This window comes from Ochotona curzoniae, unplaced genomic scaffold, assembly GCF_017591425.1.
Source record: "Ochotona curzoniae isolate NIBS_2020 unplaced genomic scaffold, NIBS_Ocur_1.0 contig_66, whole genome shotgun sequence".
Classification (NCBI taxonomy): domain Eukaryota; kingdom Metazoa; phylum Chordata; class Mammalia; order Lagomorpha; family Ochotonidae; genus Ochotona; species Ochotona curzoniae.
In genome coordinates this window covers 11,656,765-11,681,911 of record NW_024466512.1, presented here as the reverse complement: position 1 = coordinate 11,681,911, position 25,147 = coordinate 11,656,765, and the positions used below count along the sequence as shown (strand labels likewise).

The 25,147-nt window shown below is 40.3% G+C and overlaps 1 protein-coding gene across 3 annotated transcripts in view; it reads left to right on the top strand.

The window, feature by feature from the left end:
• The window catches only part of FHIP2A (FHF complex subunit HOOK interacting protein 2A), a 31,609-nt gene extending 10,548 nt beyond the window's left edge, over positions 1–21,061 (top strand). For 2 of the 3 annotated variants that reach the window (XM_040992050.1, XM_040992051.1), the window contains 15 exons: positions 1,035–1,204; positions 3,115–3,219; positions 4,333–4,455; positions 6,962–7,252; positions 7,419–7,615; positions 9,362–9,476; positions 9,917–9,993; positions 10,081–10,273; positions 10,411–10,580; positions 11,243–11,386; positions 12,684–12,774; positions 13,791–13,934; positions 16,989–17,129; positions 17,740–17,843; positions 17,940–21,061. In XM_040992050.1, the coding sequence (XP_040847984.1) occupies positions 1,035–1,204; positions 3,115–3,219; positions 4,333–4,455; positions 6,962–7,252; positions 7,419–7,615; positions 9,362–9,476; positions 9,917–9,993; positions 10,081–10,273; positions 10,411–10,580; positions 11,243–11,386; positions 12,684–12,774; positions 13,791–13,934; positions 16,989–17,129; positions 17,740–17,843; positions 17,940–18,045 (2,171 nt within the window). In that variant the 3' untranslated portion in view covers positions 18,046–21,061. The remainder of the gene's footprint in view (positions 1–1,034; positions 1,205–3,114; positions 3,220–4,332; positions 4,456–6,961; positions 7,253–7,418; positions 7,616–9,361; positions 9,477–9,916; positions 9,994–10,080; positions 10,274–10,410; positions 10,581–11,242; positions 11,387–12,683; positions 12,775–13,790; positions 13,935–16,988; positions 17,130–17,739; positions 17,844–17,939) is intronic. The other variant, XM_040992052.1, reaches the window with a different exon arrangement.
• The last annotated feature ends 4,086 nt before the right edge of the window (positions 21,062–25,147 follow it).

Sequence of the window (25,147 nt, the reverse complement as noted above, 5' to 3'; positions counted from 1 at the left end):
TACCTTGCAAACATGTGATATACACACATACATGCATATATACAAAGTCAAATGCCAGTAAGCAGCATATTAGGTACTAGGTGGTGTATGCTTTAGGAATACTAAGTAAATGACAATAGAGACATAAGTGAGAACTTGGCATTTCCTAGTGTATATTAGTGTTTACATTCTCTAAAATATTCCAGAGTAATTTACCCCTTGTAGAAGGATAGATTGATAAAGCCATCTGATATTTAGAATCCAGCTGTTAAAAAATAAGTTATTTTTGTTTTTTTTAAAAAACAGCAATGTTTAATAAAAATTCTCCTGAGAATTGTCTTGCAAAACAGACTTTTGAGAATAGATGCCTAGTAGTGAGATCAGAAAATTTTAGCAAAAGATTTTTCTTTTGATGCTTTGCATTTTTATAGCTGGAGCTCAATTAGGGACAATAAGTGACTGACTTCCCAATGTTACAAAATAGTATAATAACAATCAAAAACATCTTGTCCCCTCCACATTTCCAGGTTATTCACCTTTAGATGTGGTTTGGGGCGATGGTTACAAGCCTGGGTCTGGAATCCTAGATAACTTGGATTCGAATCTTGGTCACATCCCTGGGTGACCTGGCACAAACTGTTCAACCTCCAATGAACAGTATCTGCAAAAACGTAATGAGGCCAACTTCCTTCTATAAAAAGGGAGACTTAATCAGATCTTCTGAACTGGCTAAGTGAAAAAAATTCCCTGGATGCTACATGTATGTTTTCCAGATCATGTTCCCATTTCTCACACAAATGCCTCTCATTTCTAAATCATTATTGCTGTGCTAGACCTTAAAAAGTATGTTTCAGAATATGGATTCAACTTTGAGTAACAGTGACAAAAAGCACCTGGATTCTAACCTAGCTACGTTATACATAAATCTCACTTAGGTTTGTAGTTCTGGCTTTTCTGTTTGAATACAAATAAGGAAATATGGAGAACTTTTCAAGTGCAAATGTGTAGTTTCAAAATGTTTGAATGTTTTTTGATAAATGTCTTTTGCTGTCTAGATGATAAGGCTCCTGTGACTGACACGAACATTCCATCCCATCTGGAACAGATGTTAGATATCTTGGTTCAAGAAGAAAATGAACGGGAGTCTGGAGAGACGGGGCCATGCATGGAATATCTGCTCCATCACAAGATCTTGGAAACATTGTACACCTTAGGGAAGGCTGATGTAAGTCCCTCGTCCACCTCATCCTCTTGGGCCTCAAGTACCTTGAGCCATGTCTGAGAGGTACTCAGTCTAACTATTGAGGTGTACCTTGAACATGGCGGAATTCAAGTTACGATTAGGTGCAAATGAAAGCTGCGAGTCACAAGGAGCGTGATGTCCATGGAGACAGCAGTCTGCTGGATGCCCGCGTCAGCAAGGGCGACTCAGCTTAGGAGTCCCGTGTAAACATTAAACTCACATGCCTGTGCTCCAGTACATGAAGCAGGAATCCAAGGAAATGAGAACCTAGTGGAAACTGGATCCCCAAAATAGGAATTGTCCGTAGTCCTAAAAAAATAACACCGCTGATTATTTTGACCTTAACTCAGCTGATATGTGAGCCCGTTCAAATTTTAGGGACTAGTGAGTTTTGAAAACTCTTTGCGAAGCTAATATTATAATAGAGATGATATTTATTTCACAAAGCATTTGAATATCTTACAAGGTAATTTGTGGTGCGTGTGGTAGTGTTGGGAAGAGAAAAAAGCCATGATCATCTGGTTAGGAGATCCCAGCTTCTGTCCCATAACTCACTGTGAACTTTAGCAAGTCTTTCTGGCTAATCTTCCCCTTTAAAAGCTCTCAAAATCTGGGGTCCTGAACTTTGAATTTGGTAATTTACCATATCAAAAGGACTGGCAAATGGAATTAATAAATAAAAAGGTAAACTTTATTTCTCAGCATAAGTTCCATCAAGTTCAAGATACATTTAAAGCATGATACTAGCCTTTTAGTCCATCACCTGAAGCACTGAGGGTCCTGTGCATTTAACCCTGTCAGTGAAGTCTTTTTGTTTGTTTATAGATTTTTTTAAAGGGAGTATTGTTTTTTTCGATGTCCGTTTTACCTGCTTGAAAGGCAGAATGACAGAGGCAGAGACTGTTAGCTTCCTGGCTAACTCCCAAATGTTCACAGAAGCCAGGAAGGGGCCAGGCCAGAGTCAGAGCCTGGAATCCCGTTCAGGTCTCCCACATGAGTGGCAGGGTCTCAGGCACTTGGTGCCTCCCAGGATGCACTCCGGCATGGAACGTGGGCCTCTGAACTCACTGTGCCACAGCACCATCCCCCATTTCCTCTGCCTTAGGATGAATGATCCATTTGTGAATTGCTGATTCCTTTAGGGGTGTTGTCCACGTGAACTCTTTGTAAAGCCTCAGTGATGTCACTCTTTTCCGAGCAAAGTTTACCATAAATTGGGTGTTTGTGCTTTACTCTTCAGCAGAATTTGTATTGCTCTAATGGGAGATCTTTTTCAAATAGATGCCCTGCTGCCTTAAACTAGATACTGCTCAGACCTGTTATCAAAAGTCAATATGAATTAATTTTCATTCAAAAATTTTTGAAAGCCATGTGTTGTATTTTTCTTTTTTAATATTTATTTATTTATTTATTTATTTATTACATTGCATTATGTGACACAGTTTCATAGCTTCTGGGATTCCCCCAACTCCTCCTCATACCCTCTCCCCATGGTGGATTCCTCTACCTTTTTGTTGTATTACATTTCAAATTCAGTCAAGATTCTTTCATTGCAAGCATATACCAAGCATAGAGTCCAGCATCTTATTGTCCAGGTAAATTCAACAGTTATGCGTAGTATTTTTCACGATAGGCATTTTCTATGAACTTTTGGAAGATCATATGTGTAATTTAGTTTTTGGGTTTTTGTTTTTGTTTTTTGGTAGGTTTTTTTTTTTTTTTTGCCATCCATTGATACGTGGTTAAAAATTTCTATTCTAATAACAATCATTCTTTGCCCATTGCAACATCTTTCATTGCTTCATTTTCTCTCCTGTGTCTTAAACGTTGGAGTCAGTGTGTTTGTGTTGTGTGTTTTGACCTTGATTTCTTTCCTATTTTCCTGTGCCCAGTGTCCTCCGGGAATGAAGCAGCAGGTGCTGGTGTTCTACACTAAACTCCTGGGAAGAATCCGGCAGCCACTGCTTCCACACATCAATGTGCACAGGCCCGTGCAGGTATTTGTTCCTCTTCCATAAAATGATTTGGATGGATTTCTTTTAGTCTAGAAGTCACTTCGTATGACTTTTCTGAAAGTGAAAGTAATAAAGGACATTATTCTAAAAATAAAACTATTTAGCAAATGTTTGTATGACATTGTATTAAATGTATTTCATGCCTTTACATTAAAACTTTTAAAAAAAACATGCATCTATTTTTATTTGAAAGGCAGTTACAGGGAGCTGGAGAGAGCTCTTCCATCCACTGGTTCACTCCCTAAGTAGCTGTAAGAATCAGAGCTGGGCTGGTTTGCAGCAGGGAGTCAGGAGCTTCTTCTGGCCTGTGGCCTTGGACCATTCTCCACTGCTTTGTCAGGCCACAGACTGGGAGCTAGATTGGAGGTAGAGTAGTGGGTACGCAAACTGGCACCCATATGGAATGCTGGCACCACAGGTAGAAGATTAGCTACTACGTCATGGCACTGGTCTCTGTATTTAAAAACTGCATACATTGATTTCCTTTATATTTTTCTCCTGTCACATTTCACAGATAATTGGCTATTTTTCATTAATTTTTTTATGTTAGTGAATTTAAAAATATAGGGCCTGGTGCAGCAGCTTAGTGGCTAAACTCCTCGCCTTGCTCACACTGCAGTCCATATGGGTGCCAGTTCATGTCCTGGCTGTCCCACTTCCCATCCAGCTCCCTGCTTGTGGCCTGGGAAAGCAGTAGTAGAGGACAAAGCCTTGGGACCCTGCACCCATGTGGGAGACCCAGAAAAAGCTGCTGGCTCCTGGCTTCAAATGAGCTCAGCTCTGACTGCTGCAACCACTTGGAGAGTGAACCAGCAGATGGAAGATCTTTCTGTTTTTCCTTCTCTCTGTAAATTTGACTTTCCAATACAAATAAATTTAAAAAAAAGAAAATGTACTACTATAAGCTCATTTTACTATAGGTGACTGTAATTTTAGTATTCTACTTGATGAATGAAAGATATTTTGCATTATTTGAGGTTTTTAAATGTTTTTAAAGTAAATGAGTGGTTTTGTGTGTGTGTGTGAGAGAGAGAGAGACAGAGACAGAGAGATAGAGAAAAGTAACCTAAGTTTAGAATTCTTGTATTTTAACAGAAATTGATTCGGCTGTGTGGCGAAGTCCTTGCCACTCCAACAGAAAATGAAGAGATCCAGTTCCTCTGCATTGTGTGTGCAAAGCTCAAGCAGGATCCCTACTTGGTTAATTTTTTTCTAGAGGTATTGTATATTTCCTGTTTGCCTTCTGAGTAAACTTACATTAAGTACATTATAAAAATTGAACTATATTGGAAGGATTACACTTAGTAATTTTTACTGATTATCAGGTACTTGGAAAGCTTTTTTACTTGGAAAGTTTAGAAGTGTTTTTGCTTGTTTTTATGCTTAAGTGTCAGTTTCACACAGCACAGCCTACTCCCGTGGTGTACTGTTCTGAGTCTGAAAAACTCGCAGCATCACATCCAATATACCCGTTTCCTACCCCGCCCCGATTCTTCTGCCTAGTCACCCCCTCAGCAATGCCCCCCCCCGCCACAGTCCCTGGTGTGATTTCTGTCCCAGCACTTTTCTGTTCCCATGAAGATTGTATCAACAGAATCAGCCTTCATGCACTTGAGATGCACCTGTGATTGTTCCTATTCTACAAGTACTGCTGAGTGGTGTGCTAAAGAATGGGTGACCACGGTTATTCATCCATTCACCAGGTGAGGGATTTTGGGGTTGTTTCCAGTTTGGAGTCGTTATGAATGGAGCCATTATAGATGTCTTCACACAGATTTTTACATATATCTATATTTTCATTTCACTTGGTTAAATACCTAGAGAGGTAGGATTACTAGGTCATGTCTTAAGTGTGTATTTTCACCAAAAAGAAAAAAAAAAATCCCCAGTTTTCCGAAGTGGCTTCATCATTTTGCAAACCCTCTGCATTGGATGTGAGTCCTTGTTGTTGCCTGTCTTTGGCAGCTCTGCATCCTGTTGTCTGGTTTGGTTTTTTTTTAATGTTAACCATTCTAGTAGGTGGACTGTTTTCTTTTCCATTTCACATTACTGAATGGATCGTTTCAGCCCCAGTTCTCTGCTCTTACCGGAGGCAGATGAGCAGCTAAGCTGAGCACACCATGATTCTGAACTTGAGGAATTGTGTGTAAATGTGTCGGGAGTACCCATGGGAATGGTGCCTATAAGGATCCAGTGTTAGTACAAAGGAAAGTGTGAGAATAAAGGCAGCAGTTTCTCACTCACGGATCTGGAGGGATCCAGGAATCTGCATTTCTGTCAAGGCTCACAAGAGTGAAATGTAACAGTATCTAGTGTAACGTTGAGACCCACTGGTTTTGAGAAAGAGTACCATGTACTGCTCTTGCTGAGGCAGCCCTGCCAGCATTGGTGGTTTAGATGGAAGAGTGTCTTAGTGGTACCCAGGCTGAGATGCTCCTTCCAAAGGAGCACCAGTCGATGTTGCAGGAAGTTGGCACAGTGTCTCAGCATCCCGAGTTCCGTGGTTTCCTTTAATGTATGTTTTGTCAGTTCAGTTTCTCAAGAAGACTCATCTGAGTGCACTCTTAACAGCAATGGAAGTGATTTATAATTACTGTCACATAACTGAAAATAGAGTTTGGAGTTCCTTCAGCCTTTAATGTGCAAAGAGCTGTGGAGGTCGTGTGCAGAGGCTGCTTTCATGCATTGTGAGTTTTACTTTTACGTTCCAATGGAGAGTCAGATTTTTGCCTTTAAACTAATCACTTTTTTTTTAGTTAAGATTTTCTGTGTCTGAGTGTATGTGAGGATTATGGGTAAGAACAGATGCCCATACTTAAAGTATATCTTAATTCTTATCCTCAAAGACACATAAAAATGTCATCGGAGTAATTTGTTATTTTCTTAATAGACGAAGGAAAACATCAAAAAAGTTCTTATCTACTTAAGGGAATTTGGGGACTTGTATGAAAACCTTAACTCTAATGCTGACACCTTTATTTGTAAGTTTGCATTCCTGCACCTCACACCTCACCCTGCGCATGGTCTTAGAAGAATTAACCTTGATGAAATATGGTTATAAAAGCTCAGTGATGAGAAAAATAATCTGCAGCCTAAACCTCCTGGAGCCTTTTCCCTACTGATTTTACTTGTTGTTAGCAGAAATTTGTTTCTTGCTTATGGTCAGTACGAAACACTGTGTACTTACTATAAGAGTGTTGTAAACTCCCATGCAGTTGTAAAACTGTATTTCTTAGTTGGTTTAAAGTTTTAGTATTTTGACATAGCATCTATTGCTGTTCTCGTTAGGCCTGTGGAATGTTAATTAACGACAATCCATGAAAACGCAGCTTTGGACAGACAGGGTTCTTTTTTTTTTTTAAAGATTTATTTTATTTTTATTGGAAAGGCGGATATACAGAGAGGAGAGACAGAGAGGAAGATCTTCCGTCCGATGATTCACTTCCCAAGTGAGCGCAACGGCCGATGCCATGCGGGTCCGAAGCCAGGAGCCTCTTCCAAGTCTTCCTACGCGGGTGCAGGGTCCCAAAGCTTTGGGCGGTCCTCGACTGCTTTTCCGGGCCACAGGCAGGGGGCTGGATAGGAGGCGGGGCTGCCAGGATTAGAACTGGCGCCCATATGGGATCCCGGGCGTGCAAGGCGAGGACCTTAACCACTGCGCCATCGCGCTGGGCCCAGACAGGGTTCTTGACATGAATCTTACACAACGCACATTTCTTTTCAGAATAAGCTGAAAGCATTGGCTTCCAAAGTAGCACCGAGTGTAATTTCAGAAGACACGTTAAAAGGTCAAGACTGCTTGTCCACAGACATGGGACAGGCCCTTCAGCCAGAGGGACTGGCAGGTGCTGCTGGCGTGGAGCAGGCAGAGTCAGAAGATGAGCCTGCACAGGCGGATGACCTGTCCAGCAGCCTGGACCACCTCAATGTCACGTCGCTGCCAGAGGCCTCGGTGGTTCGTCCTAACCAGGACTACAATTTAGTGAATTCTCTGTTAAATCTCACTCGAAGTCCTGTAAGTCACAGACTTTACTTTGTTCTTTTCCTTAACATTGTCATAGCCATATGTACTTTAAAAAAACGAAAAAGATCTGTTCCTTTTTTATAGTAACACACTAATTCTTACGTTAATGCACATGTCAAATTCAGAAATTGAAGCAGCAGGTTTTCTTCTCCCCCAGGATGGGCGAATAGCAGTGAAAGCATGCGAGGGTTTGATGCTCTTAGTGAGTTTGCCAGAGCCTGCGGCCGCCAAGTGCCTTACACAGAGCACGTGCCTGTGCGAGCTGCTCACCGACAGGCTTGCCTCCCTGTACAAAGCCCTACCTCCGTCGCTGGATCCCTTAGATATCGAAACGGTGGAAGCCATTAACTGGGGGTAAGCCCTGATGCTTGTATTTTCCTGTGGAGTGACTTCTTGCACCTGAGTTTTGTAGCATTAAAAAATAGTGATCTTTAAGTGGGGTTGTGTTCTCCGGCCTGCTTTAGATTGGTCAGCACCCGGGGAGTAAGGGTGTGGGAAGAATCCACTTGTTGCATTGCTAGGGTACATTTTCCTTTATAGAGCTTTCGGTTTTTGAGGACTTGTGTTAAAGACAATCATGTTGTCTTATTATTTTTATTAAAAACAGACACAATCCAGTAAAAGAAGGAATCTCCTTTTTAATAAATAGATTCTGTAGCCTCTGGGCAGTCTCACATAGATCTTGTGAGCTGCTGCTCCACTCTGAGGCACCAGCATCACATACGGGCACTGGGTGGAGTCCCAGCTGCTCCACTTCTGATCCGGCCTCCTGCCTGTGGCCTGGGACCGCAGTACAGGAAGGCCCAAAGCCTTAGGATCCTACATCTTCATGGGAGACCTGGAGAAGACTCCTGGCTTACTTGCCTGTTCTCTTGAGTTCTGTCTTGCATTGCAAGGCAGGAAGAGTAGCCAAGCAGGCACACTTCTTTTTGCAGTCCTCTTTGCTTTTATTTCATCCCAAGCTGCCAGGACCCGGTTTTTCTTCATTGCTAATACTTGGTTAGATTTGTGGCACAAACAGGAGGAGCCATCTCAGCTGCATTCTGCATTTTAGTTTCTCTTCCTATGTGGTGAATGAAATTTATTAAAAACTTTGGTTTAAAACATTTTCTCTTCTGAGAGACACGGAGAAGGGAGAAAGAGGCGCCCACTCCCATTGCAGTGGCCCTGATTCCTTCAGAGAGCTGGGTCCTCGGAGATGGATCACCTCCCTCCGGCCACTCCTGCCAGGCGTTCTGTGTTGATACCCCAGTGGGCTGTAACGTGAGTCTCCATTCACCTATGAAAGATCAGACACAGGACATCCACGCCTGCAGCACGGGCCTCCCTGGCAGAGCTGGGCATGATAGGGCCTCTGCTGGCCGCTGCTGTTGGGAGCTGTCAGTGGCCTCTCTGAATTCCTATGTTAGAGATGAGACTGCTGAAAGTATACCTTAGTTATGGATAATATGGAGAGTAATAAAAATTTGTCACAAATACTAAATTATGAGAAAGGTACATTTATAAACAATGCAGCCAGGTTCAAGAAAAGCAAGATTTACAATATCAAAAATAAGCATTTTTGAAAGTAGGACTGATTGATCTCCTGTTACTTTTTGTGTCGTTTTCTGTGTTCACTTATATCAGAGGATTTTTTTTTTTTCCTGTATTACATGGTGCTATTTTTCCCTGGTTACACTTTCAGCAGATTTTTTCATCTACACATTGTATAGCTGGTTATTCCCCTGGTATTGAAATAGGATAAATAGAACTTCCTCAGTCTTCTGTGGAGAAAAAGAAAATTATGCGAAATTTCCTCATTGTGAATAACTAAATGATCCTTAGAGTTGATCATGGTTCTTGTCTAGGAGTCTGACTTTGTAAGAACAGGAGATTGTTGTTTCATAGCCCAATTACTACATACATCATTTAATTATTAAAAAGGAGATTTTCTCTTCTGTGGCTTCTCTTTATGAAGCCCTGTCCCGAGTGTCACTCAGCATCGCCCCTGTGGCCACAGCCCACTGTGTGCGCTCACTCACGTGCCTGCGTTGTTGCATGTGTACGGAGCAGCGTGCTTCTGGCTAACTTTGCGCTGAGCTTGTCTTCTGTGTTCCACAGCTTGGACTCGTATAGTCATAAAGAAGACACTTCGGCTTTTCCGGGAAAACGAGCCTTAATTTCATTTCTTTCCTGGTTTGATTATTGTGATCAACTCATTAAGGAAGCACAAAAGGTTTGAAAGTCTTGTTGGTTTTGATCATTTTAAAATGTAAATGTCTAAGTGAATCTGAATTCTAGTTTATATCCCCAGAATTGACTCAGGATATCAGTTATTAAAATAGATGTTTAAAGCACACATATGTGCTCGTTGTAGTTTTGAAATAAGCCAATCACAGCTCAAGTTCTGTCCTGTAAGTCGTGAAGTCATAATTCACTGTAGTGCTGCACGCGTTCACACTGACTTCCCTGTGCCTGAGTCTTTGGGGAGACAGTAAAAGTGCTGTGTCTGCTGCTCTTATTCATGAAGATTTAGAAAACTTGTAGTCTACGCTTGTGAGCCATAAACTGAGAGTTCAGTAGATAAGTTTTGTCATTGCGTATTAACTCAGACATTGCAAACAAAGTTGTTTTTTTCCATTGAAATAAAGCCAAGGCTGTGTGTGCTTATTCCAGACTGCCGCTGTTGCTCTCGCCAGAGCTGTCCGCCAGCGGTTTTTTGTTGATGTCATGGAGCCCCAGCTCATGCAGACGTGAGTGATCTTGGCTTTAAAGATGGAGGAGGGGCGGTCCTGTGTTTGCGTCGTCTTGTCCACCAATTGCCTCTCTGTTGTGCTCAGTTCTGAAATGGGCATCCTGACGTCAACTGCGCTGCTTCATCGCATTGTACGACAAGTAACCTCTGACGTTTTGCTTCAAGAAATGGTGTTTTTTATCCTTGGAGAACAGAGGGAGCCTGAAACTCTGGCTGAAATGGGCAGACACCCTTTAAGACACAGGCTCATTGAGCACTGCGATCACATCTCTGACGAGGTACGCTGTGCAATGACTTAAAGGTAGGGTCTTTGAAATGCTGCTGTTAGTATACCTGTGGTGTTTAAGTTCAGTCTCTTCACCGTGTGGCATCAAACGTGGAAAGCTTGTCTTACAAGGTGGCATTTTGGTTTCAGATAAGCATAATGACATTAAGAATGTTTGAACATCTTTTGCAAAAACCCAATGAGCACATTCTGTACAACTTGGTCCTAAGAAATCTTGAAGAAAGGAATTACACAGAATATAAGCCTTTGTGCCCAGAAGATAAGGAAGTGGTGGAGAACGGATTGATAGCAGGAGCAGTGTAAGTTTCATCTGACTCTGTGAGTTTATAATTTCGTGGAGTCAGAGCTTTTGCATTTTCTCTCTCTCTCTCTTATTTAAAGAAAAAAGAAAGCTAAAAAAGTTATTAAAAGTGAAATTGAGATGTCCTACTTGCTTGTTGCCATTCTTTTAAATCCAAAGTGATACCATGTTTATATTCTTTACTATTTATTTGAAAGGTAGAGTAACAAAGAGGGAGAGAAGGAAAGGGAGATATCTTCCATCTGTTGGCTTTACTGCCCAACCGCCGTAGCCAGAGATGGGTGAGGCCAAAGCCAGGAGCCAAGGATTCCATGAGTCTCCCAAGTGGGAGGTAGAGGCTTAAGCATCTGAGCCCTCTCTGCTGCTTGCTAGGTACGCCAGCAAGGAGCTAGATCAAAAGCCAAGTGGTGGACAAGCCCACCCTCCACTAGGGGGCGCAGGCATTCAGCAGATGGCCTGACCTGTGCCACAACACCCCCTCCAGATCACATGGGGCAGGCAGCATTAATGAATTCTAGTGGTAATATAAAATATTAGTTTACAGAATGCATGGTTCCTAAGTAGCAGAATTATGATTTATTTTCTTTAAGAACATAGAAGGGAATCTTTGGTTTGAAAAATGTATACTAAAATGTTGGATTTTATACCTTGCCGAATTAGAGATCTGGAAGAAGATCCATTGTTTACTGACATCTCACCAGATAACACTTTATCAAACCAAGAGTGGCTTAGTTCTTCACCACCTGCTACTCCAGACCACCCAAAAAATGATGGGAAAACAGAAGTCCATAAGATTGTCAATAGGTGAGTGACTATATAAAGTTGACTTATAGCTTTTGGACTTGTTTGTTTGTTTTAAATATTTATCTGTTTATTTGAAAGTCAGAATTGCAGAGAGGCGGGGAAGAGACAGAATGGAGCAATGGAGAGAGAGATCTTCCATCCACTGGTTTACTATCTAATGGCTGCAGCAATTGGAGCTGGGCCCGTGCAAAGCCAGGAGTCTAGAGCTTTTTCCACTCCACCATGTGGGTACAGGGTCCCAAGGGACAGTGCCATGCTCTGCTGCTTCTCCAGGCACGATAGCCGGGATGTGAACCAGTGCCCGTGAGCGATGCTGGCGCTGCAAGCAGCGGCTTTCATCACTGTGCCGCAGTGCTGGCCCCTTTCACTTGTTTTTCTAACGTGACAGCGTGCTCTCAGACTGTGACAGCCACACTTTATGAACTCAGACTAAAGAATGTGTGAACCTTCCTGTCTTCTTTAGAAAGCAGATGGCAGACTCGCCTTAACCCATTTCACAGCTGATCCAACTCTTAATACCCTTATCATTCCACCTACTCCTTGTTCCTAAAATAAAAGCTACTTACTAAACTTTCCTTCTAGAGTCCCACCACTTGGGGGGATGTGATTTGTAAGAATTGACATGCAATAATTATACATATTTATGTGCTATGGCGTGACGTTTTATTACCTATAGACTTGTGTGTATTGATACTGCATTTCCTATTCATTTGGGTGAGAGCATTTACAATCTTCTCTTGATTAGCAAGAGAGAAGCTCTACTTAATGTAAAACTAAAAAAGAGTGATACTGGTTCAGTAATATCTTAGAAACATACATGACTTAATTTTAAATAATTCCCAGTTTTGCCAACTGAGAGCATCGAGAGTTAGACACGTTGTGCTGTTCTTGGTTGTCAGTTCAGTTTTGTGAAATTACCCTTGCTGTGGTAATTTCCTTTTCTTTTTCTTCCTCTGCAACACTGTCACATAAAACTTCATGTGACTCAAAAAGCCAAGTGCGGGTTCATAAAAATCTCAAGTCAGTTACTTAAAAGCCAGTTTCCTGAACTTGGCAAACATCATGTCGTCTGTCATTGCGCAACAACCTGGAAGATCTTCCATGGTCTTACTTCTACTTGGAACCAGGTTTAATCAGGGAATTGTAAGACTGAAGATAAAGACTTAACAAATAGTTTTGTTTTTTGGGTTTCCATTTGTATTAGCACTTGGTTAAACCTAAGATACTGCTAAATACTTGAATACGTTAAACAGTATCACTGAATTGCAAGCATATTTATTTTCTTTTTTCGTTTAAGTTTTCTCTGTCTGGTACCAGATGAAGCAAAGTCCTCCTACCACGTTGAAGGTACTGGATATGACACCTACCTCCGAGATGCTCACAGGCAGGTGAGGGAAGCAACTGGTTTTTGGAAGTGAGATCTGCTAAGAGTGTGTGCACATAGCCTGTGGCCATTACTTCAAACCAACAACTGCTCTCACTGATGGTGGGACCTAAACTCCTCCAGGACTTGTGCATCGAGCAGCCTGTCTCCCTTGGCATTTCACTGGCTGTGTCTGTCTCCAGACTTTATTGTGGCGCTTTCCTTTTAAACTATTTAATTTTTTTTTCCTTTAAATTCTGTCTCGCCTTAATCCATTTCACAGCTGATCCAACTGATAGTACCCTAATTATTCCACCTATTCCTTCTCTTCCTAAAATAAAAGCTAATTGCAGTTAGTTTGTTTACAAAAAGCCTTTGAAATCTGCTTTTTTTTTTTCACAACTTGTGTTTTCTGTAAACTTTGTGAAGACCCTCATAGGCATGGATTTTAAACTAATCTTTCAAAAAAGATATATTTGAAAGGCAGAGTTAGAGAAAAAGAGAACAATCTTCCATCTGCTGTTTCATTCCCCCAGCTGACCACAACTGCCAGGATTGGGCCACACCAAAACCGGGAGCCAGAAGCTTCTCCCAGGTCTCCCACATGGGTGTAGGACCCAGGCGTTTGGGCCGTCTTCTGCTGCTTCCTCAGGCGCATCAGCAGGAAGGTGGACTGGAAGTGGAACAGTTGGGACTCCAACTGGCCCCTTCAAATGCAGTCTTAACTCATTTTCCCCACTTTTGAAAGTCCCTTCATGAATCTGGAAACTTGGCTATGGCTCTGATTTAAAATGTATTCTAGATCTGTGGTGAAAATAACTAAGGAGTTAAATTCCTTTAAAGAAAACAATGCAGGCACAGTTGTGAAAAGGAGAGGTTAGTGAAGGTAAAATACGTCCGCTTTCCTCCGCCCCTCTGGTGGCTGCCCTGTGTCCTGGTCAGGCTTGCGAGGCAGCTGGCACGTGGCTGGCATCCTGCCGTCTCCACTGTACCTGTTTGTTGTTTGTTCATCTTCAATGATTCAAGTGCTTTCCTCCCCAGTTCCGGGACTACTGTGCTATCTGCTTAAGATGGGAGTGGCCTGGGTCGCCAAAGGCTTTGGAAAAGTGCAATTTAGAAGCAGCCTTCTTTGAAGGTCATTTTTTGAAAGTTTTGTTTGACAGAATGGGAAGAATTCTTGACCAGGTAATATGTTTAGAAATACTAATTTTCTTATCTTCTGTCCATTCACAGTGGATGATGTCAGTCAGACACACTGTTGTCTGGTGTTCCGCCTTGTTTCCTGTGGACCTGGCTTGCAGAATATCTGATTCATTCTTGAAAACATTTATTTAACCTAGCAGCCATTACAGAATTGTATGTTTTCTTATTGTAGGCTGTTGTCTTAATATCTGTAACATGTCTTGAAGGTAATCAGAATATTTTCCTTTTGTGACAGATTTTTAGCTAGTTTCTTTAGTTCATATACAGATAGACAAGCTTTTTTAAAAATGTCAGATTCCATCTTAAGACAGCACTTTTTTTTAAGAATTATTTATTTTTATTATAAAGTCAGATTTACAGAGAGACGGAGAGACAGAAGAAGACGTTCCATCTGCTGGTTCTCTCCCCAAGGGGCCACAACAGCCAGAGCTGAGCTGAAGCCGGGAGTCAGGAGCCGCTTCAGATTTCCTCTGCAGGTGCAGGGTCCTGTCATTTCAAAAATGAATTTTGAATACATGGGTCTCACTAAAGTCACACAACAATATTAGGTGAATCTGATTCTTCAAAGACTTTGTAAATAATGCTCTTTTTGATAGGGAGCAGTGAGCTTGAACCGTTAAGTTAGTTCTTCAAAGCCAGGTGAAAGAGCCAAATCAGGGGTTCCAGTAGCTTCCCCCTCTGATCAGTAACGGCAGCCATGGTCTTTGAAAAGCTTCACCCACTGGCACTGCACTTGAAGACAGCTGACACAGAGCTTGCAACTCAGAATTGAGCTGACCAACTTGAAATTCATTTTAAGTTGTATGGTAAAGTGCTGCTTTTTTTAAAAGTCATTTAGCTAAATATTTATGTGAGCATAGAATATTATAAAAGAAATTTACTCCATAAGCAGGTTGTTGTCAATAATCAAGAGGTCAAAGAAATTGTCATTTAAGAAGTGTTTCACTGGTTGGACCTCAGCACTGTTCCTGACAGTGTTCGTTTTTCTCTCAACCTCCTAATGGCGTGTGCTGTATTTCTAGCATTCAGTCATTTGTTTCAATCTGACATGTGCGATATGCAGATCTGGCATTCATACTTACCACACTCTGTACTTCCTGGCTCTGAAACCTCCCAGATAGCCAGCATCCAGCACTCTCTCCTATTTCCTGTGCTGCTTTTCTAGGTTGAGTTGAAACTGAATAAGGTACCAGGCAGGACATTTTAACCATTAAGTCAATAATTTAAAGTTTATTGTCTCAAAATGTACACCTTACAACTAGAGAAGGCTCTCAGAAACAAGCCAAATCTTGTAGCCTGTGAGAAAAATCTAATTAATTTTCATTCAGGTGAATGCTATATAAAATATGAAATTAAAGAGTGCCAAGTGTTAGTAACAATTCCTGTTCCTGGCCCCCAAGCTTGCCAGCCTGCTTTGAAGTTAGTACCAGATGAAACAGAGACTGTGTCAGAGTATTTTTGTAGTAGTTTTTGCAAAAATTTGCTTTCATTGTCACAACATTAATAACCTATGCCAGCCTTTTGTTTCTTGAAGAACTCATAGCCTAAATTTGTTAAAATAAAATCTACAAAGCAAACACTATGCAGAGAAGAGTCAGAAGCTAAGAATAATATGTGGTCATTTAAAGCCAAATTGTGTGGCTTAATTATTTAAATAGCTGCAGATGGCAGAATTTAATGACCAAAAAAATCTTAACTACCTGAAACGAGTCCTTTGCAGTCCTGGAGAATATATGGGCGCATATACTCTCATCCATTTATTAGGAATGTGTATCTCCTTTCAGTTTTATATTACTAAGGGTTAAATTTTGAAGAATGCATCAAAAATAGGTTTTTTTTTCTTTCAAAAAGAATACAAGTTTCTATATCTAGTGATAAGCAAGGAAAACTAAAATCAGACTCAAAGCCCAGGACCTCAATGTTCCTGGAACAGCACTGGGGTGCATCACCGCTCTCAAGGGTTTTCTGCTATGTGTCCCACTTTCTCCTCTGAACGCCAGAGGCACTTCCTTAGCTCTTATTGTGGCCAGAGGTTCAGTGGTAAGAATAAAACATTCCTTTTCTGTGGGTAACATTCAACTTAATCCTGAGCCCCTTCCCCCTTCCATGGGTCATGGTGTCTGTTCCCCTCTCTCTGGTCACCCAGGACCTCCCAGTGCTTGGACTGGTTTCAGCCCATCCCTTTCTCCACCAGGTGCTCAGGAGGAGGTTGAGCAAAGAATAACAACTCTTTCTGTATAATACACTTGCGGCTTTGAGGTTGACATACTCTGTGAAGCCAGTCCATGCCGCTTTCTATGCAAAATAGTCAGAAAGAAACAATTCCAGTAAAACTGCAATATCACTTCCAAAATCTGTATTGGGAACTGTACATAGCCTGCAGCTGTTTGTGTCGCTTAATGCCCCTGCCGTACGTGCAGTGACCCCGCGCCAAGCTGCGCATTGTGGGATCTTATTCATTTGGAGGCAGGGATAGATTGTATACCCAAGTACTTGCCCACTCTGTTGACAGAGTTCTGGGACTTGAGCTTGTTTTATTGAGTACATGTTTTTGATAATTCACTGAAGCTAGATAATATGAGGGTATTGTTTAATAATATGAGGGTATATCATTGCATTTAAAAAGGTATAATGTTTCCCCTTTGCTTGTTTGGCTTTCTGCCCAATGTGTCCTCTGTTGTCTGTGGTGTTATATGCGATGCCTCGGTGGTTTTTGGTGACCTCTTGGATTGCTTCATTAAATCAAGGTGCATAAAACAGACATCCTGTGTCACATATATAGTCTTTTCTATATGTTTATATGCATGCTTGTTGATTTTTGTTTGACATTTTGGGACTGTGGCATGTATATTTTGGTGACCCTGGTGAGGCCTAATTTACTTATGGATGCTCTTGTCACAGAAGAGCATGTGGAGGGAGGAGTAAGATGATGAATTTGCCTGTCTTGAAATACAAATTAACATCACCTGGTAAATGAAATGCACAGATATATGTTGTAAATGACATCAAATGCCTCTCTGTTTTGCCTCCCTGTAGCCGTATGACGTAAACTTACAAGTGACTTCAGTGCTGTCTAGACTTTCTCTCTTCCCCCATCCGCACACACATGAGTACCTCCTGGATCCCTACGTGAACCTTGCTTCTGGCTGCCGGTCTCTGTTCTCTGTAATCGTCAGGGTGAGTCAGTAGTTCCGTGACAGTCTTTAGGAGTGATAGGCCTGAGTCTCATTGTATACTAGGGCTGGGGTACCTTTTATTCTAGCCAGGACCATTTGGGTTTTTATAACATCATTCATGGGCTGTGTGAAATTCACCTACTGTAGATTGATTGAATTACAAGTCTTGTCAGCAGTTGCCTTGATTGAATGATTTCATGGAGCTTACACAGCCCAAAGGGCTACACATTTTTTACTACTGTTGTATGCAGTTAGTGTCACATGATGAAAACATATTAAACATCTGTTATTTAAAAAATCCCAGTACCTATAAAACTGTATCACATAATACAATGTTATCAACAATAAAAAAAAGTAATTGTTATACATTTTGAACTATTTTATAGAATGGGTGAATAATTAACTGTCATGTATTTTCCTTTTATGTAGAATTCACTATTTTAATACATATGTTAAAAATATTTAAAGAATGGATATATGAACTCTCGATAGGAGTGATGCTGTGACCAGTGAAAGTCACAATTATTTAGTAATAGGGAAGGAAATTTTGTTTATCCTGATGATCCCAATACAGTTGATTTTAGGATCTGAATTCCTTGTGCCTGATGCAGGTTGTTGGAGAACTTATGGTGCGAATTCAGCGAATTCAAGACTTTACTCCCAAGCTTCTCTTGGTCAGAAAGCGACTACTTGGTTTGGAACCTGAAGGCCCTGTGTAAGCTTGCATTCTGCTTATTTTGCTTTCCAAATGTCACCATTCATAATGACGAACTGATATTTTGAACTGATATGTCGTGTCCTGTTTTCTCAGTATTGACCACATCACGTTGCTGGAGGGTGTGATTGTGTTAGAAGAATTCTGCAAGGAACTTGCGGCAATTGCATTTGTGAAATACCATGCTTCCTCCACACCATAAGTAGCATCTTTCAAAGGACTAGAGGAACAGAACTGTTGGGTCCGTTACATCAGAAAGATTCCATTCCACCCAGCCAAAAGGATGAAAAGACTTTTAAAATGAAGTATTGCTATAAACTGGACAGAACCATTAAGAACCTAAATGTTATTTAGTGTTTTTATCAGCTTTATCCTAATGGTTCTCTGTATGAAATTGCACGTTAAACCCAGGATACAATCAATGGAACTTCAGGAAATAAGCATTTCTACAGACTGTGTGAAAAGCTGCAAAATTTCTGATGTCATAACTTTGATATTTCTGTTATTTTAATATCCTTTTAGGTAGCAAGCATTTTGACATTCTCTGGGACTCAAATGCTTATTCTTTTGATTAATAAGTAGCAAAAGAATCACTAATTTTATAACTTTTTAAGGTTAGAATTCTTATCAAACAAAATATGAAAAAAACTATAAATGAGGGAAAAAAAACACGATTCAGGAACCATCAGATGAGTCAAGTACAGGCAATAGTGAAGTACAGGGGTAGCATACCATTAACTTTCCTCAGTTTTTCTAAGAGTAACAATTTAATATGATAAAGAAATTCTTGATTAATATATATATATATTTTTTAAAGAAATGTTCTTTTACTTGTTTGTGCACATAACTATGTTAGTGGTTGTTTTTCATGTGTGGGTCCCAGTTATTTAAATTGTGCCATTTTATGTTTTTCATTGGTAGTATGGGCTAAAATAGTATTTTTTTTCCAGATTAACATATACTGGGTTGAGAACCTCTTTTTCCCTCTCTGTCTTTGAAACTGGCTTTATAAATTGCTTTAAATTTGATTTTCCTATAGGAGCTCATGGTCGTGTCCAAACAGGGAACCGACTCATCAGTCCTAAGATGCAATCGAAATGCCAATGGCCTCCTAATGTTTACATATTCTCCCACTTGCTTCAGTCTTTTATGATCCTAAAGACAGTGAAGAAGAGGCTTCGCCATGTCCTGTTTACATGCTAAAGAACTGTAGGAGTTGGTGTGTGTGCCAGTGGGTGTATGTGGGGGAGAGTGTGGCAGAGCACTCTGGTACGTGTGCTTGTCCACCCTCTCTTCCTCCTTGAAGTGATGCCTGTCACTCAGATACCACTTTTAAACTGTTGAGGTTTTTGTTTTAGTCCAGTGTTAAGCAGCAGCACTTTGCTCATTATCTTCCTGTGTGCTGATATCTGAGGGAGCAGACTGTCCGGTGTTCCAGCTTCAGAGGAGCGGTCCCTCCGCTTCCAGCCACTGTTTACCAAGCAGGCCGCGGCTGTGCAAGGAGGTCTTGGGACGTGTGCATTGACACGTTTGGTTTTACATACATTTGCTCGTGTTGTGTTTGTTGTTCTGACTTATGATCAATTTTTGCTATTTATTGAGAACAAGTTATCCAAGAATTATGAATATTCAGCTCTAGAATGTTCCCCACTGTTAAAAACGCAGTGCTCCATTTCTAAATGCAAATCCTTGTTAGCATAGTCTGAGAAATTTTCTCAGAACAGTGAAAATAAAAGAATCAATCCCTGCATGATTTTCTGTAAATGATTCTGAATGATGAGAAAACATTTATTGATCAGTTCATGCAAAAAGTTCTGTGCATCTCCACCTATAGATGAAGTTTAAAGTATACTTTGATGTAGGTGTGTGTAAGACGTTAGAAGCTATCCTGCCTTTCTTAATGTTCCCATAGTGCTCAGTAGGCGAAATAGCAGTGATGCTCCAAGCCAAATATTCTCTTATCCTTGATTTCACAATGGGACCTTACTGCTATTCCATGAAGCCAATTCAGAAAAGCTTTAACTGCTATATTTGTGTGTAGTGTGTATGCTGCTTCTGAAAATATAATTTTCCTAAGTTATTGTAATGGTTTTGACTTAAAGTCAGTTGAAGCTTAAGTTTTAATTTGTTTGTCTTCTAAGTTTCTTTTTCTCCTTCATGTTTAGTCCACACCTAGAGCCAGTGCAGGTTCTTGCAGTGAATTGGATTTGTTAGCGAAGCATTGTACTATCTTCGTTGTTTTTCTTACTGTCTCTTAGAAGCTGAATATTTGTATTCCTTAGTACTTGCAAAAGAAAAGTGACTCAGATGCTCTATGTTAGATGGAAAGTCTCACCTCAACAACCGACTGTCATAGCAAGTTCAAAACTGCATTTTTGCCTTGCCTCACATTTGTACACATCGGGATACACACTTGTTTTTACATTTTCTAACAGTATGGTCTTTGGATTTATTTTTAGCAATGAGCCACATTCTTTACTTGATAGAACTCAGATTTGTCTTAGTTAATTATCATTGAAATACTCACATCATATCTTTGTAATGTTTTCATGATGTACCAGTGCAATATGGAAGCTGTGAGAGGATTCATAGCATTTTGATTTAATTGTACATTATTGTTTGTGTATATGTGTATATATATATATATATATATATGTATAAATAAGGACCAAAATCCTTAGCTTGCTTACACTGTTGCTAGTGTAAAGATTGTTACACTTAATTTTATGGGGCACAAATTATAGAATTACTTCATAAATTCATGGTAACACATTTCCATAAATTATTGTATTAATATACAATTGCCATTTAGTTATGAAGTTTATGGGTGTTGACAAAAGAAGTTACAGTAAAACGCTAAAGCCACATTATATGGTCATTATATTTGGGTTGTACAGTAAATTGAAATATGCATGTCATTGTGACACTTGGTATGTTGAAACATGATAGATAATCTTATTTCTGGGCCCTATAAAATAGTGTTACTGTTCTACTCTGTTTTGCCTCCTGCCTTGTTTACATTAAACAGAGGGTATTTGGTAAATTTTCCTATTGAACGTTGTGTAGGTTCCTGACAGCATTACCAGGGTCTGGAGCTCATGGGCCGCGTGGGGTCAGGAAGCTGCTCTCCGCACGGCGGGCTGTGAGCAAGTCCAACCTCTTGTGCTGAGGATGCATGCAGGACTAAGAGGGATCATCTTAAAAATAAATAAAAGAATGTAATATAAACTAAATGTCTTTTATATTTTTGTAGAATTCTAATTAGAAATATTTCATCTACTGATAACTTTTTTAAAAGCCTGTTTTTAACTGTGTCTGCTAGCGACAAAGGGCCATAAAACAGTGGGTCACTGTGGGACTGACTCAAGAGCAAGGACAAGATGAAATCTAATGGTATTTTTAGGGGAGGGATGTATAGCTAAAAAGCCCATGTCTGACTCATCCTGTACTCATATGCACAGATTTCACTATTTAATCCCATTTTACATGAAGTTCATAAGATGCCCTATAATATTCTCCCTTCCTTCCTTAATATTCATTTTCCCTACAGATGACTATTTGTACAAATCTCAGCAAAACAGCTCATTCTAAGTATTGTTTAATATTTTTCCAACACCTATGATTTTTTTCCTTTTAGCTTCCATTTAAAATAGTTCGACTCCAGATTGCTCGAGTATTTGCCAATAAACTCCTTTAATCGGAAAAAAAAAAAAAATGAGTAACACATTCTACAATAAGAAAAAAGAAAAATCCAATTGTGAATGTCAACTGCCCAAAGATTCTTTTCAGCCGGTGTTACTCCAGATAGCTTTGGGAAGGAGAGAAGAGGGTTGTGGGTTAGAAGCGCTGGGGAGGTCAGGGCTAGGCATCGGACAGTTAAAGTTACCTCCTTTGCCCCTGCACTTCAAAAGAAGACTTCATGCTAGCAATGCCTAGTAGGATCCCAAGCCCAAAACTGACTTTAAACTCCGTTTAATCATTTGCAAAGTTTATTCTGGAAAGCTGGTAATCCAAGGGGATTTGAGGAATTATATAAACTAAACATGCAAACACACTGCATTCCAGTCTGTTTGATGCTCTGTTATCCACAGAATAAGTAGAACATCTGTGTGTAAGTTGAGACCAATGAAGAAGGCTGTTACCTATGGACCACCTCATAGAAGACTGGTTTTCAACTTTCCTTGATCTAGGATAAACCCCGCTGTCAACCTCTGGGAGATCCAACAAGGCTGCTTTATGCACTCGTGACTCTTCAGGTTTGAATGTGGTATGCTTTAGAAACTTTTCCGAGTGATAGTTTTTATATGTTCTGAAAATGTGTCAAAATGGGACATTTATTTCACACAGAAACAGAATTTTGTATTTTCCACAAATACGTATTGGGAACTTACTGTATTAAGCTACTAGAAAAACAAATAAGCAGCAGTTTGAGCCCCACAAGAAGTTACCTCCTCAGTGGTAGGTCAGTATGTCACCCAAGTAAATTACACACTTGGTTGGAGAAACAGCAGTCAAGTGGTCTAAACCCAGGGCACGTCCTACAGATCATATAAAATGACCAATTATTTGATTACTTTTGTGTATATTATTACATATTTTATATACTCTTACATACCTATGTGTATAGATGTGTGTGTTTCTTTGGGGTTATATTCTTTTGTGATATGTCCGATATTCTGAGAAGTCGTTGGCATAGAAAAGTCAACTTCACAAGAAATGGAAAAGTCAGCTTTGCAGGAAATGGAAGCTGTTGGATTTCCCGTGCTGAACACTTTACTTTCTCTTCACATAGAGTGGCCTTGTGCATTGGCCCATATTTTCTCAGTAGAAAAATAAAAATAAAAAAATCTTAAAAAAAAAAAAAAGGGAAAGCTTTCAGCATTTTTTATTAGGATCTTCCTCTCTCCTGTAGACTGATAGGGGCCCCTTAAGGCCATCAAGGCAATGAGTCTGATAGAGCAGCCAAATGCTTGCCTGAAAATAGAACCCACTAACAGACTTTGAGAAATCTGAACACCTGCAAGGTCATCTTGCCCTAATATCAGGAAATGAAGGTGAAGGAAGAAAGCATATATCCTTAGAATTTTATGGCTGTTAGTTCCAATGCTGTGCGTTCATTTGCATGGTGATCACACCTGATTCTTCACAAAATGTTCGGTTCCAGTGATGGGTTAATGGCTTCAGTTCCGATATTTGGTTCAGAGGCTCCAAGTGAATCAAGAACACCCCCTGGATCTGAATGTAGGTTAGAGAACGGGAACGTGAGACATGCCCAGTCTGTGAGGTTAGAGTAGACAAACAAAAGCATCTTCAAGCTTGTGATTGCCTCGGGCCTGCGGCTTATGAGCAAAGAGCCATGGAATTGATTTTACATTAATGCGGGAAGATGAGATGGCACACAAATTCACAATCATCTGGGTAACACTATTTCAAAGCCCCAAAGATAAGATTCATTTATGTAATAACACAAGAAATGCATTCCTCATTCTACTCACAAGTGAAGTAGCATGGAGAGTTTTAATTTATTAGACTTCCCAAGAGAGCCCCGCATTGAAGATTTCTAGAGGGAAACAAATTAACCATTGCTTAAACATTCTTCTGTGTTTAAAATGTGTTTTTCTGCATAAATCTATCCTGTTACTCTTATCAGCACTTTATGGTTCTGTTATCTTTATTGGATGCAATTATTTCAGTGTCCTGTTGTCTATTTCCATGCTGTTTTAGAAATTATTGGAAAAGACCACCTTTTACTCAAGTTGCAATGGTTTGGGGCTTCAAAAGAAATGAAAGTTGAGAAGAAAACCTCTCCTCTTAGGATGTAAACTTTGTCCCAATTATCTATGCACCTTGAGCTCCTTGACAATAAATAGATCCCACTTTCCATAAAATGAGCCAATGTGATGCAACTTTGAATAAGCCTTCCTCTGAAAATACTGCTGGCAAGGGCCCATGTGAGTGGCTGCAACTGGGCTTTCAACTCATTCTAAAAATAAAAGCTGCAGGTGCAAGTATATGTAGCAACTTCTGAGTATTTTTCTTTGGAACTTGACACTGAAATAAAAACAAGTTTTACACAGTTCTTAATGTTGGCATCTTTCCACGCATAGCACATAATGTAATTGATTGAGTTCTGAGTGTTTCGAAGAAAAGGCTTTGATTTACATCTTGCAAAGTCGTGTTGCTTGTTATTTTTATTTTGATGGAAAGAAAAAAGGCTAGGGCAGTGTAATTCATTTGACATAGATAATTCTGGGATGAGTGTTTCCAATATCAACACTAATTTAAGGTCGTTCGGCAAAGTTCCTCATCCTCATTACAGAGCTTTGCTGTTCTTTTTGACACAAGATCACTTTATGCTGGCCCTTCCACCAGAGGTCTTTGTAATCAGACCCTCAGCTAATATCATTAGCTTCTTAGGGCAGAAATCATCACAGCCAGCCTTACTTGGGTGCAAATGCTGGATTTTTCTACTGATTGCTGAGTTATTTTTAGAAAGACCTTGTCAGCTTCAGAAACCCTGCATTATATTCTTTATCTGCAAATGCTTCAGAAATCCTCATATCACCATGGGAGCTGATCCCTGCCTCTCAACAGTGATTTTATTTTTTAAGATACTTTACAGGAGCAGTTGAGCTTCTCAGGACCTCTCTTCATCAAACCACTGGCAGCAAGAGGCTACTCCACTTAAACAAAGGTAGGCTCAACCCTTCTGATACGCCCATCCTAAATCACCCTGCATGGAATGGAAAAAAGCTTTCTAGCTGGACACATAGAACATAATAATTGAATGCTGCTTTCAGAAATGTTGAGGTCTGAGGTCCAAAATGGATTGCATTGTCAGAAGAATATAGCAACACCCTCCAAGATGTCCAACAAGTATTCACTGAGTCTTGCATGGCTCTGGCAAGAGGAAGGGATTCCAATGAAGTTCATATCTTTGCAAGACTCGTGTTTCAAAGTAGAGGAGATAAGGCAAGTTCTAGTTAGTTATGAAACTATTGTCCTTCATTTCAAATCCACTATTTGTGTCACTAGGTTGGGATTCTACAAACCAGAATGTTCCTTTATGAGCTGACTTTCGCTAACTTTGGTCAAGAAGAGGGCCCTTGTAGGGAAGGGGAGATAGGAGGAGGGAAGAAGGAATTTCTTTCCTTGGAGTTTGCTTGTTCTTAACCATAAGACCTCACCAATTTTACAGCCTCCCCAGGCTATAAGCCTGCCCCCTCTTCCCCCACCCCAGAACCAGAGTCAGGCCTTCCAAAGGCAGTAGCAGCAGCATAGCAGCCCCTTCTAGAAGTTGGGAT